At 43.2% G+C, this 12,675-nt stretch overlaps 2 protein-coding genes across 10 annotated transcripts in view; one reads left to right on the plus strand and one right to left on the minus strand.

Annotated features, from left to right (window-relative positions):
* The window catches only part of Pdk1 (Phosphoinositide-dependent kinase 1), a 322,127-nt gene that overhangs the window by 14,375 nt on the left and 295,077 nt on the right, over positions 1-12,675 (plus strand). The gene's annotated exons all lie outside the window — the stretch shown is intronic.
* Positions 1-12,675, minus strand: part of LOC105664193 (uncharacterized) — a 288,268-nt gene that overhangs the window by 1,697 nt on the left and 273,896 nt on the right. The window contains exon 1 of one of the 8 annotated variants that reach the window (XR_001097434.2): positions 15-6,324. The exons of 6 other annotated variants lie outside the window; for them this stretch is intronic. Coding sequence is in view for 1 of the 2 variants with exons in the window: in XM_012297706.2 (XP_012153096.1) it covers positions 15-133 (119 nt within the window). In the remaining variant the exon portion in view is untranslated. Of the gene's footprint in view, positions 1-14; positions 6,325-12,675 lie in introns of those variants that run through there. One more of the 8 variants, XM_012297706.2, reaches the window with a different exon arrangement.

The raw sequence follows: 12,675 nt of genomic DNA on the forward strand, positions 1-12,675 counted from the left end.
ACAAAGAAAAGTACTGTGTAATGCCTGAAAGGCTCCCGAAAAAGCTGGACAAATTCTCCTGCACCGTAGGTTCTACTAAATTCACGCTAAAAATCGTTAACAAAGGTAAAACAACGAATACGCGTAGTTTCATTATGGCAGTCCGATATTCATTGACGATTTGAATGAATGCTCGTTCGTGCCAGGTGTTTTATACCATAGATGAATCTGATAACGGAATCAGGTTTTATTTCCGGTAAATAAGCGTCCATGCTTTGAGAGAAAATATTATTTTTGTATCTCGCAACGTTGGTGTCGTATCGTAATTATTTTCTGTTTATTTTAAATCGATATAACGCGGTAATACAACGCGTGACGAGCACAACGAGAAGCGAATACAACTCATAGTGATCAAACGCATGATACCGGTTTTTGACGTTACGTAGGTATTCATAACACCCCGTGCCCTAGGATTATAAAGGGCACCACCGATACCCGTCAACGTCCACATAAACGTGGCAATACAACGACCGTATGATATACTGTACTACCATGCTCTACATTGTACAGAATCCCGTTAACCATTTAATTCGTTTAGTGCTGGAAATAACGATGTATCCACGTAAGTGGCTATTTTAATTAGTTTTCGAAATTTGTTGGTCGTTTCTATGATGAAAAAAGATGAGAGATACAGTTCCGTCCGTGAGTTCCACCAGCCTCGTGACAGAAGCGTGACAATTTTCATTATATCGCGCGCAAGCGTCGGTTATACGTTGTTGGGCGTCGTTGTTCCGTAAAAATGGACCGTGAACAGTAGATCTGGGACGATGGAAGTCGGTGACGGAACGAGTCGGTTAAAAAGAGGATCGAAATCGGCCGGTCTCGCGGATGCGATCCGTCGGATGAGATCTGTCTGGTTCCATTATTACATGGCGATATGTGGGAACTTGGTGTCGTGCTGGAAATGCGGTCGCATTCAACGTTAGAGACCGAGTTACCGGACCACCATACAGCATTTTTCTATGACACGTCTACGTGCTTGCTACGACATCGAGCAGGTCATTCTCCCTTTGAAACTTTGCTGAAGAACTTCTCTATTCGCTACTTATTGGAAATGGCATCCTACTATAGATACTTTTATCGCTTATCATGTTTGATATTAGAATGCCAACAATTTTGTTCGACGAACTCACGTTTATTTATACAAACATCAATATTATAATTAAAAATATAAATGGTTTAGTGAATCTGTTTGAAACTTTTTCTGACGATTTATGAAAGTACAAAGAGTGATTTCCCAAATTTTCATGACTCTTTGTCGCGTTTTAAGGTAGGTCCGATAGATCTTCAATGATACTGGAAAGCGAGAAAAACGATCGTTCGAGTTCTCTAATTCGAGTAGCAAGGGGAAAAGTGGGCCAACGTGTGCGTCCGAGACGACACACGTGCCATGGCTATTTATGCGGCAGACAGTCAGACAAGAAGGAGGTGACGTTTAGGACATGTCTGAAAAGAGGTAAAAGAGCAAACGGGAACGAAAGCGCGAGAGGAAGAAGGAAGTAGCCAGAGGGAGAAGGCAGAAGGCGGTGCAACCCCGGTGGAACCAGATTTAGAATGACTCACGGGATTATTTGGGTTTATGTAATCCGAGAAATTCGACGCGGTCGACGACAGTGACGTTGCTAGGCGTTGCTGCGTCACTGAATCCGGCGACTTATTGGTTTCCTGTGCCTACATACGCGAATCCACACGTATCACGTTGCATCTTTGATGCCGAAACTGGATTTCCCGATCGCTCGAAATTGGCTGGTCATCAGGGAGGGTTATCGACACGTCACGTTGTCGCTCCACAACCGAGGGGGTGAAGAATTTATGGATGACCTGAATGGCTTATTTGGGCAAGATGATCGCTCCGGTGATACGTTTCAATACACGATTTCGCTATCGATTTTGAAACTTTCGAAATTTTTCGATTACGCGCGAGTGGATCGCAAGATATGACCATTTCCGAAAATACGCAAGCTGCGGTTTAATAAAGTTTGCGAACTCCCGCTTTAGGCTCAACCTAGGCTATCCCCAGCACTTTCTTCAGACTATATTCACCTTCTAGAATCGACGTGTCGTAACGTTAGTAACAAACAACGATCTGCATAATTGCAGTTGGCGTTTCCGACAAGGATGTAATTATGGTGTTCCAGAAGAAACTCATGCGCTCGAAACGCGGCAGCTGCATTCTCATCCTAATTTCTTCTCGGTGTCCGGGCTTGCAATTCGGGATTCCGCGGCTAAAAGCCAATTAAATCGTACACGATCACCTCCCTCTTTCTCAGGGCTGCTCGCGATGACAGCTGCATCTCTCTGTCAATCAGTGTCCTCCTCTTCGTTTCTGCGGGCGGTCAATTAAGTGGACGGGTAACTCAATCCTTGTGGATGTCGTTGCCACTTTATTTCGAGTCTCACGAGAATAACGAGCCGGTAGTAACTCAATTTCACGAGGAGCACAGTGTTTTTGTCCATGACTCAGTTTATTCTGGCCGTTCGTGTTCCACGATCCACCGAATAACCCTTTACCGAATGGATTCACCAACTGTTTGTCGCCTTGGAAATAATTGAGTCGCACGTTCGATTACACTTGCAATTTTAACGGTACAATCCATTCGTTGTACAGGTGTCGCGTCAAACTACCGATACTTTTTTATCTATCGCATCTTAATAACACTGCATCGTTTTGCTTCGAAATTGTCGTTCTCTCGCGAGTAATTCGAAAGAAAGTATCGTTAAAAGATATTTATAATGCGTAAGGACAGGTCGTTAAAGCAGCACGTTTCACGCGCGACAACGAGCCACGCGGAATCTAGACACGCGAGACGAGTGTTGCGATATCGCCGAAAGTATCTGTCGAGAACAACGATAATGCGACGGGGTTATTACACCCTCGAGACCGATCTGGAACGCCCTTTCGCGTGGCCAACTGATTTTTATCAGCACGCACGTTACACCGCCAATTTCTTCCAGTACTTATCGACGTTAAGAGGGTGAAGCAGTGATAGAACATACTCTCGAAAACCTAACGACCGTACAGTCGTAGATATCGGACGAAACGGATATGTCGATTATACGCCATTTGAACTAGGGATATGGGACTATGCTGGGACAACTCGCGAGACGCATCGATCGATTTTTCGTTAATTCGAAGAATTCGATAATTGCGAAGTAACCCACCGCATATTAACCCACGTCGTTTTACACCTTTTTCCATTCGTTCTAACGTTCGCTTCTTCCGACGAAGATAATTTTTCGCTCGATTCGCTTCCCTTCCCTTTTCGAATTCGCCTCTCTCATTAATTTCTCTACGCCTTCATGATTCGTTCCGCTTTACACGGAGTTTTCCCAGCAAGCTCGCTCGATTCCGACGAGCCATCGCGTCTCAATTATTTCCCCTTCTAGCAGCTCCTTTCTCTCCTTTCTGGCTGTCTGATAAGTGCATTAGTTGAACCCGGAAATTGGTAGACATCCCGTGGTGCGCGGGCACATTAACCCCACCATTTGGTTCTCGTCGTTTCAACGCCACTCGCGGATGGGGTCGCCACGTCGTGAAAAAAGAACAGGAAGCCGGGCTTACGTGGCCCGGTCGAAAAGGAAGTCCACGTGCGCGCTGTATATCAACAGATTTTAACCTACATACACCGAGAGTTTCGACCCCTCGAGGAGGAGGAATGCTTTTAGCTCTCGAAGCGAAACGTCATCGAAACTAACGTTTCTTGTTAAATCGGCACAGCCAGTCTTTCGGCGTGCCATGTAACAGCTTCCAATTTCCATATCATTTTCCTTTCTGCGTTTTCGCTAGTTCGTACCGCAAACTGGAGTGCCTGTGCAACCTACGATTCCTTTACATAGGGGCACGTATGTAAATTTCACATACGACGTTGCAAGTTCTTCAACCGAATGGAAATATGCTACAAAAATTATTTCTACCCGAGTCATTAAATCGAGACGCTAATGGTGTTCCGACGTGCGTGGTGTAACAATCGCTTAAATATTTAAATATCATTCGCTAAGCGGAAATGAAAATTCGTCCGGTGTAGCAGAAAAGAAAGTACGATCGACGACAGACTGGGGTCGAAAATCGAATTTGTTGAACGAGTCTCTTCGTTATTCTACTCTCAATTATGCACCGTCTTATTTTAGGGCTGATCCGTGAACCCTTGGTCCTCGATAAAATCTACGACTTCCTCCAATTTTTGCCCGCTGCCAACAGGAACGAGCAATTCAAGTTCTTAATTAGGAATACACGCGGTCTACGTTTTGTCTTTCGGCCCGCTCGCTGCGACTCCTAATCCAATAAGGAAACACCTCGCGAGAATTACCAACGAACCTACGAAATCTTGTCGTCGTAATTGGAAAGTATCCAGTGGCGATGACACCCTAAACGTATTCACGGGTCTTGCCACGTTTACTTAAAAGGGGCTACGAAATGAAGCAACCCCCGTTGAGCTCCTCTTTCTTATTCTTACGGATACTCTTATTTTCGCTTCTTTCTAACTTCCTCAAAGAATCAGCTCTCCTCCTTCAATCTTCCGAGAACAATGATCTAATCACTTTAAATAGAGGTTTTATCGACTACGACAAGCAGATCTATCTAGTAAGTTCTGAACGAAGCTTCGCTCCGATCGATAAAATTTAAAGGTGAACTCGAGGAATATCTTCCGCATGATTTATTTTCTATTCTTTTTTCATAACGCGGCTGTCAGTTTTCACGCTTTCGAACGGCGCGGTGCGATGGCACTCTCGTCAAGAGCGACGCACGGTTTCGGAAACGCGTTCACGCCGCTGGAAAATCGCGTCGACCGACGCGCGAGAAAAATAGAAGCTCGCGACATTTTCGAGGAGCTTGAAATACGCTCGTTAATTTTAACGATCCCATCGAATCGACGATGGCATATACCCTCTCCCGGTGCCGCGTTTCGCCGCCATCTACCACCCTCTTACCCTGTTCCATCGCCACCTCGCCTCCTCATTTTCGCTCGCACTTTACTCCGTTGTATACGTTTCGCATTTTGATTCGATTGGTTTGTAGCCTCTCTCTTCGCACGTACGTGAATAGAATAGAGCCTCTGGCCGTATAGTTGCTCTCGAATAGCAATCTCGGTTGTTCGTCAAAGCTCGCTCCAAAACATTTTCAGATATCGACCAATGTTCCTCGATCTTCTTCTTCTTGGTATCGGGAGTTCGGTTTTCGTGGATAACGAGTCGCATTTCCGGTTCGATGGCAGGTACGAATTCCTGCAACGGATTCGAGATGGCCAGGGAATTGCTAATTGTTGCTTCGGATTCGCGTTACTTTGCAACGCTCGAGTTTCGCGAAGTAACGAGAGAAAGTTGGCCGTTGAAATTCTTGAGATGTTCTCCTTGTTACCGAGGATTATTCCTTGTAACGTTGACTTCGCCGCGAACTAACGTTTTCTTTCCCACGATAATTGGAAGTCGTAGTATTTGCAACAATCTTCTAACTAGATTACTCAAGAGTGTCATCGCGATTATCGTTTCTATTTCATAAAAGAGAGTGTAAAATTATAATACATCGCAGTATGACATTTTTATTGCGTCATTGAATTTGACGTCAACGATTAGTAACAGTCTATTTCGAAGTTCAAGCTTTGACCAAAAAATTACTGGCCCACGCGTTACATTTAATAAGAAGAACAGAATTTCAACTGGCAAAATTAATTTTGTAACAAAAGTTTAGCGGCGGATGAGTGAAGATGATACTTTCTGCAGTCTCTGATTCGCTGGTTAGGATCGGAGGCCAAAAATTCAGTGTAAAAGTTTACGGTTTGCCACAGGAATTTATCGTGGTCGCTTCTCGAGTGCTCTTAACGAAATTAAACCTGTTCAGAGCGGTGTAGAGTGTCTGTGGCGATCGCGTTTACGGTGAAACGTAGGGACCAAAAATCTGGGAAAGGTTTAACCAATTTTGAAACGGTATAATTATCCGAAAAATAACGTCGATACGTGAAAACGTTGATCCACAAACTTTTCCTGCGAAACACGACTAGGTACTTTAATGCTGTACCAATGGCTGCTCGAACTTACGAGTATACAAAGTTCTAACGAGCCCGACGAAACGTTTACATTTTTTGAATCGTATCCTTTTTTCGTCGCGAATAAATCAGCGACGAATGGGGTACTCTGGTCGAGGAAAGAAATTTAACATTCGTAATCCTTGGTTCTTTTCAATGTTAAATTCGAGCCCCTCTTTGGAAAGCAACGAGTCGACGAAACGAAATGCAATCTGTCGATGATTCACTGGAACGTGGCTTTCACGGGAACACGCGTTGACTTTCCTGTCATTGATCCTACGGGAACGCGGTGGAAAAACGATATACCTGAAATCGTGGTCCTGGACCCCTTAGGTTCCTCCATTGTTATGGTTACTGTTATGTTTTCGGAGATCCATCCAACGAGGATGAAGTACCATTTCGCTTGGAGCTGCCACTTTCGCACGAGTCATCGAGAATATTTCGTCCAAGGGACGGGTCTACTCGTTCCCTTGCTTCCCTCTTCCTCTCGCGGCTCTCCCCTTTAACCTTCCTCTTCCTCAAGTTTCGTCATTTGATTTCGAGGGTGCGCGAAGATCGTGTTTACCCTCTTTATGCACTTAGAGTCTCATCAAGCTCTTCAGCGAGAAGCTCCGTTCCTCGTTTCTTCTTCAAACGGCTTTAGCAAATTCCAGATCTGCCGAAAGAGAAAAAGAAAGTGGTACAGCCAACCCGACAGGAAATATGTACTTTTGTCGACGTTCTAACGCGTGGCGATACCTAACATTGTAACGTATGGTAATAAGAAGCGTGCTTATGTACATGCACCTTCCCTGATATTGCCATTTGTCTTTATCACTCGCTATAATAATCACACTCGGTAAAAACGTTAATCGTCAAAAGTAATGTATTCAAATTTACAAAAACATCTCTCAAATAATTGCTCGATAGGCATAAGATGTAAGGGAAATTTCTCATTGTTCTCGTTGTAATATTCCTTCGTACTTCTCCATTTTGTAGACGTTAAAGCGTGAACAGCCTCTGACGTGAAAAATTATTCGACCGTTTTGCAATTCTTCATGCCGTTCCTCCCCTCTTTTACCCTTCGTCCTCGTGCCTCCCTATTTTCAGAGAACGCGACGTAGCTGGACATTAATTTTGTACCAGGAATGCAACGTGCTGTAATGTAACGCGATAAATAATAGCGTGACACCTTGTAAAATGCGCACAGAGTGGTGTACAAGTGATTTCGGGCACGAGTATCTATGGTAAGCTCGGTACAACAGCAGTTTTGCATAATGCAAACGCAATGTTGAACAATGTGGAGAAAAAATTAGGGCTATCTTCTCACGAATTTTCCGTGTTCAACATGCCACGACGTGGATCCTCGTTTATTATATTCGATGTACGAGAAGTCTGATACCGTGTTCGGATTTTTATCGATAATATGGTAATAATATTGGAAGCTTGGTAAGAGAAATGTTGTTTAGCTTCGAGTAAACAGAAGAAATTAGCAATGGAAAACAGCTAGATAACGAGACGCAATTATGGTTGCGAGGAATCGGAATTTCTATCGTAACGTGACATTTGCGAACCATGTGATTTCCATCGCGAATCTCTGATTAACAGCCATAGCGTACGAGACTCGATGAAAGGATTCGTCTCCATTAAAACGAGCCTATTTCGTTTCTGTTTCCTACGACGTTGTACGTTGCAGCGTATCATTACGGGTAATAGCGCATTTGTCCGTTCATAAATTTGCATTTTCTTGCTCGTTCGAGTAGATGTTTCGATATCATCGTACATCGTTACTGGGGCGTAATTTCTTTCAATGGGAAAAAGCATTCGTTTGTGTTACGTTAACATCGAATTTTCGAAAAAGAAGAATCACAAGTTCAGGTCCTTCGCGAGACTCGAAAATATTTGTTTTGGACATTTCGTTTAATTCGTTCAGTTCGAATTTCACTTAGGAACGTTGGATTACAAACGCAAAAAGAAATGGACGCAATCGATAATTAGAAACGACACCGTACAGGTAACCTAATAAGCTCGCGTGAATGAAAGTCTCGTCGCTTTCCCCTTCGTGATTCGTGGCGTGCGTCTAGCCAGAGGATCGAACCTGGTGCAGCTGCACCGTATGCACCTAGTAGATACACGCAGGCTGTCGCGTGACTCGAGAACGCTTTTAAATCGCGGTAATTAGGGAGGAGAAAAAATAATAAAGGAAAGGCCAGAAACAAGGGAAATCAGACGGAAATCACGTCGACCACGTGTATCGAAGGAAGTACATACGTTCCGCGAAGCGATGCTCTATCGTGGATTTTGGTCTGACTTAAACCCGGTGCACACGGGTGATGTTTTCCTTGCACTTTTGCTACGATGATGTGGCTGCTTACGTATTTGTGATATATCGAGGTCTGCAAAGGAAGTATAACTGATATAATTCATAGCCTGCGGGTCTTACAGGTTACATAATTCACAGTGTATAGTTTGCAGACATCCGCAGTCTATTAATAAATGCATTATTAGATGTTATTTGTTAAGAATTTCGAGGATATCGAAGAATGCAAGAAGCTACCATTCTATATACATAGAAAGAGAGAGAGGTTAAACATAACCCCTATTGTACAGATAAGATCGCAAGAGACAGAGAAACGGTGTTGTACCTGTCGGAAGAGGAGAATTAATATTCGGTGGTTAAAGTTTCAAGGAAGCGCAGACATTTTTAAAGCAATTAGTAATTAGCCGGTACATCGTTTCCTCGTTACTTTTGTTTAATCGACTCGAGGAGCGCTGTCTTGTAAAGTAGCAACAGCGGCAACAGTGCTTTCAAAGGAAAGAATAAGAACTCTCTAACGAACGATCGAGCGAGAAACTGACAGTGCCGTTGGTGAAGTTTATCGTGATTCTTTTCGCGAAGACTAGCGTTATTGCGAAACGCGAATTAATTTACATCGCTTTAGTCGGTTTCCATGGCGCTTCAACGGCGAATAAACGAACGGAAGATTTATAGGAAGGAAGAATATATATAACTCTTTTGAATTTACGCGTTAGGTTACCATACATTATATTTTGCATGTATTAAATCGTCACGCGTTGTATCGCCATGTGTTGTATAGTCATACATTGAAGAAGCACGCGTCCCAAATGAAATAACGTGGAGTACTCGTACTCCAAGCGATCCTAATGGAAAGTCAGGTAAAATTAATAACGTTACGAATCAATTGGTCTGTTTTAATTGTAAGCGTTAGTCAATCAATATAATTGCAACTTTGAAACACTGTTAAAGTACAGTCGATGAATAACGAGCAAAACAAACGGGCCAAGGAAAAACAAAGGGCCAAGCCCTTTTTCTCGGGTCCTAAGCGTAGGAGAAGGGTGATCCACGATGGCGTTGCTGTCTCGCGAGAAAAATGGAGAGCGAATTTTCCCGCGCTCTCTCCTCTCGTCTCTTCTTTCTTCCCCTCTTGACCCGTCCCTTTTTCTCTTTCTCTTTTACTTTACACTTTGTACTCTCTTTCTCGTCCCGCCTCGTCTCGTCCACCTCTTTTTCTGTCTTTATCCGCGCTCCAGAAAGGGCGGGAAAGGGCAACGAAGGGCGAGAACACGAAGAGGGGAGTCACGAGAAGGTAACACCACGACGCCGACGACGACGACGACTATGGCGATGACTACGACGACGAAGACTATGGCGATGACTACGCCGACGACTACGACGACGACGAGGACGACGACGACGAGGACGACGACGACGAGGACGACGACGACGACGATGGACGGTATAGTAGGGGTAGCGTAGCGTATACGGTAGGGATGAAACGAATCAATACTTTTGCACTCAGGCTCCCTCGGGTTCAGGGCTGTGAAATTTTGGCGCGAATAGACCCCGCGTGCTCTTTTACAGTCGTGTCTAATTATTTTTAAGTATTCTTGCTTTTCGGGATTCTATCGTATCGATATTCCAAATATGTCAATGTTTGAATTACTCGTATCTACTATTTTGAAATTTGTTTTATTGTTATTTGTAGATCATAACTATTTATTAACTTTGTAGAAATGACTGTTACTCGTACCTACTTATTTATTAAGATATACAGAGTATTTTATTAAAACGTAGATACAGTTTATTCCATCACATAATTTAGTAAACAACATGAACATAGGTTAAGTCGATATTGTGATGCTTAATTGAAAGTTATGTGCGTTTAAAATTTGGTGAATTTTTTCGAGTTAATTGCACAAATAATTGGGCAATGGCGCGTTAACTTTTCCAGCGTTGAACAGAAGCAACGAATATTGATTTAATACAAAATTCTTGCGTAACTATTGTAAAATAAAATTTCAATATTTACGTTAATAGAGAGCGATGCTGAACTACAGAATTATTAACGACAGTATTATTTCTCTTTTCGTTCTCATCGTCCCTTATATTCTTTGTTGTCTATGAATTTATAAAATAGTTTCTCTTTGAAGATTCAAGTGTCTAACTTTAATCGAAGTATCCAGGCGCAGATTTCATAATTGTGGGTCATAATCGAGCCTGCACCGTTGTTCGGTAATTAACTTATCCGTTCGCCCTTCGCGATCACGATACTATCGCAAAATATCCCATAAGGGTGTTTGTTGGTACAGTTTCGCGCGTAAACAAGATTTCCCGCCATTTAGGCGTCCACGCGTACCACACGAAGCTCGATGGAGAAACATCTCGACACCGCGGGTGAAAGCCGAAAATTTTTATCGAATAAAATCGTTGAACCGTAACAGTCTTGTCGAAACGTTTTCGCGTTATTGTCGTGGGGGTCTTAAGACGGTCGAGAAGTCGATTTTTCCTGCTCGCAGTTTTAAAAGAAAAATTGATATCCTGCAAATCACACGGGTAATCGAATTTACAGTCTATCGGTCGATAAAACCGGTAATAAAATGGGGTAAAGATCATGGTCGGACGCGAGCGGTAGTTTACTCGCGGCGAGGATCGAAGGGGTGGTTTTAGGAGCCCTTTAACGCGCCACAAAGTCACTACGGCACTGCGACAACCTCCTCTTCGAGGAGTTGAACGTATACGTGACGTAGTTTAGTGGGGATAGATGACGTCAGTGGTCGATACACACGGTTCTCCTCCTCGAGTACTACGCCACCCCCTCTTGCCGTTGACGGTCCAACGCGGGGAGGGTGGTACTTTTCGTTCTGCCAGAGCGTGGGTGGTTTCGAGGTGTTCGCCGTCTATTTTGCCGCAATACGAGCCCGTGAATGGCCCCAGCTACTTGCATTTCGCAATTTTCACAGGGGAAGATAGACTTCGTTATTGCAGCTCGAGTGTCACGGGCCGAACGGCTGGGATGAATTAAAAAAGAAAAGAAACGAGAAGAACGAAACTTTTTTTACGTAGTAAAAATTTTGGAGAACGGAAAATTGCGGACGGTTGTATGGTATCCGGTAGATGAAGCGGATGAAATTAGTTTTGGACGCTTCTGACCCTGTTAGTCGGTTTTATTGCATGGATCTCGACTGTTTAATCAACGATTTATGAATTAATTCAATATTTTATCCGAACTTTGCGTTCCTGGTGCTGTCCATATTTGATTGCGATATTTGACGCTTCGAATGTTTCAAAGAAATTGACGCATTTCGAATTTCGATATTTTTGTCTTACACAAAATATTTTCAATGTTTGCAATCGGAACTTGCAGCAGTTAATTGAATCGTCGACTAGATTAACTACGTTACAGGTTAACTACGTTATTTTCGTTGTAACATAAAATCCACGCTAACTCGAGTCAATGTTTTTTTTGTTTTTTTTGCTACTGACCGGAAGGAATTTTATTGGAATTACACCGAGCATAAAAAACTATGTAAACACGTACGCTCAGTAATCCTTGAACCGCGTTTATTGAACTAGTTTAGCCGGAAACGAGGAAGGGAGATCGTAACTTTCAACCACCGACTACGCTCCAGGTCTCGAATTCGGTAAAAAGTGCCATTAATCACGGTGTCAGGTTGCAATCTACGAATCCGTCCACAGAAATGTTCGTAAACTTGAAATTAGGATTTTTAGAGTCCACTAAATCGCGAACGATCCGGAGCCGCCTTACAATGTCATCGAATGTCTGTGTAATAAGACGTAAAATTTATCTTTTGACCACCGACTAACCAGCGTTTCTACTTCGCGTCATTGCATCGACGATAAACTGTAGTTAATCGAATCATTTAGGATGCTTAAAAAATTGATCTTTTAAAAAGACGCGAGTAATAGATATCGGTGTTCGAATCAAGTTCGTTCTTTGGCCCATCAGTTTTCTCGCTCCCCGTTTCATTGATTTGGATCGGTGTCGAAAGTAGAAAAGGGCGAACGTTAAGGGACATTTTTACCTATCGACGACGTCAGATTTTTCGTCCGTGTCCCTTTTTCTTTTCGTTTTAGTTTCTCATTCGAGGTAGGGATCTCGTAGCAGGGTAATTTGACGGTAACGACCCGGTAATCAAGAGTAACGATCGGAACGATCTGCTCTCGGACCTTGATAAATAGGTGACTCGAGGAAACATGAAACGTTGTAACCTTTGTTACGATGTTTTGATCGCTCTAAATGACGTCGAAACGAAGTAAATTCTGGCACAAGTATTTCTCTTGTCTCTTATTTCTTACCAAAGAAAAGAACAGAAC

Source organism: Megachile rotundata, chromosome 3, assembly GCF_050947335.1.
Source record: "Megachile rotundata isolate GNS110a chromosome 3, iyMegRotu1, whole genome shotgun sequence".
Taxonomy (NCBI): Eukaryota; Metazoa; Arthropoda; class Insecta; order Hymenoptera; family Megachilidae; genus Megachile; species Megachile rotundata.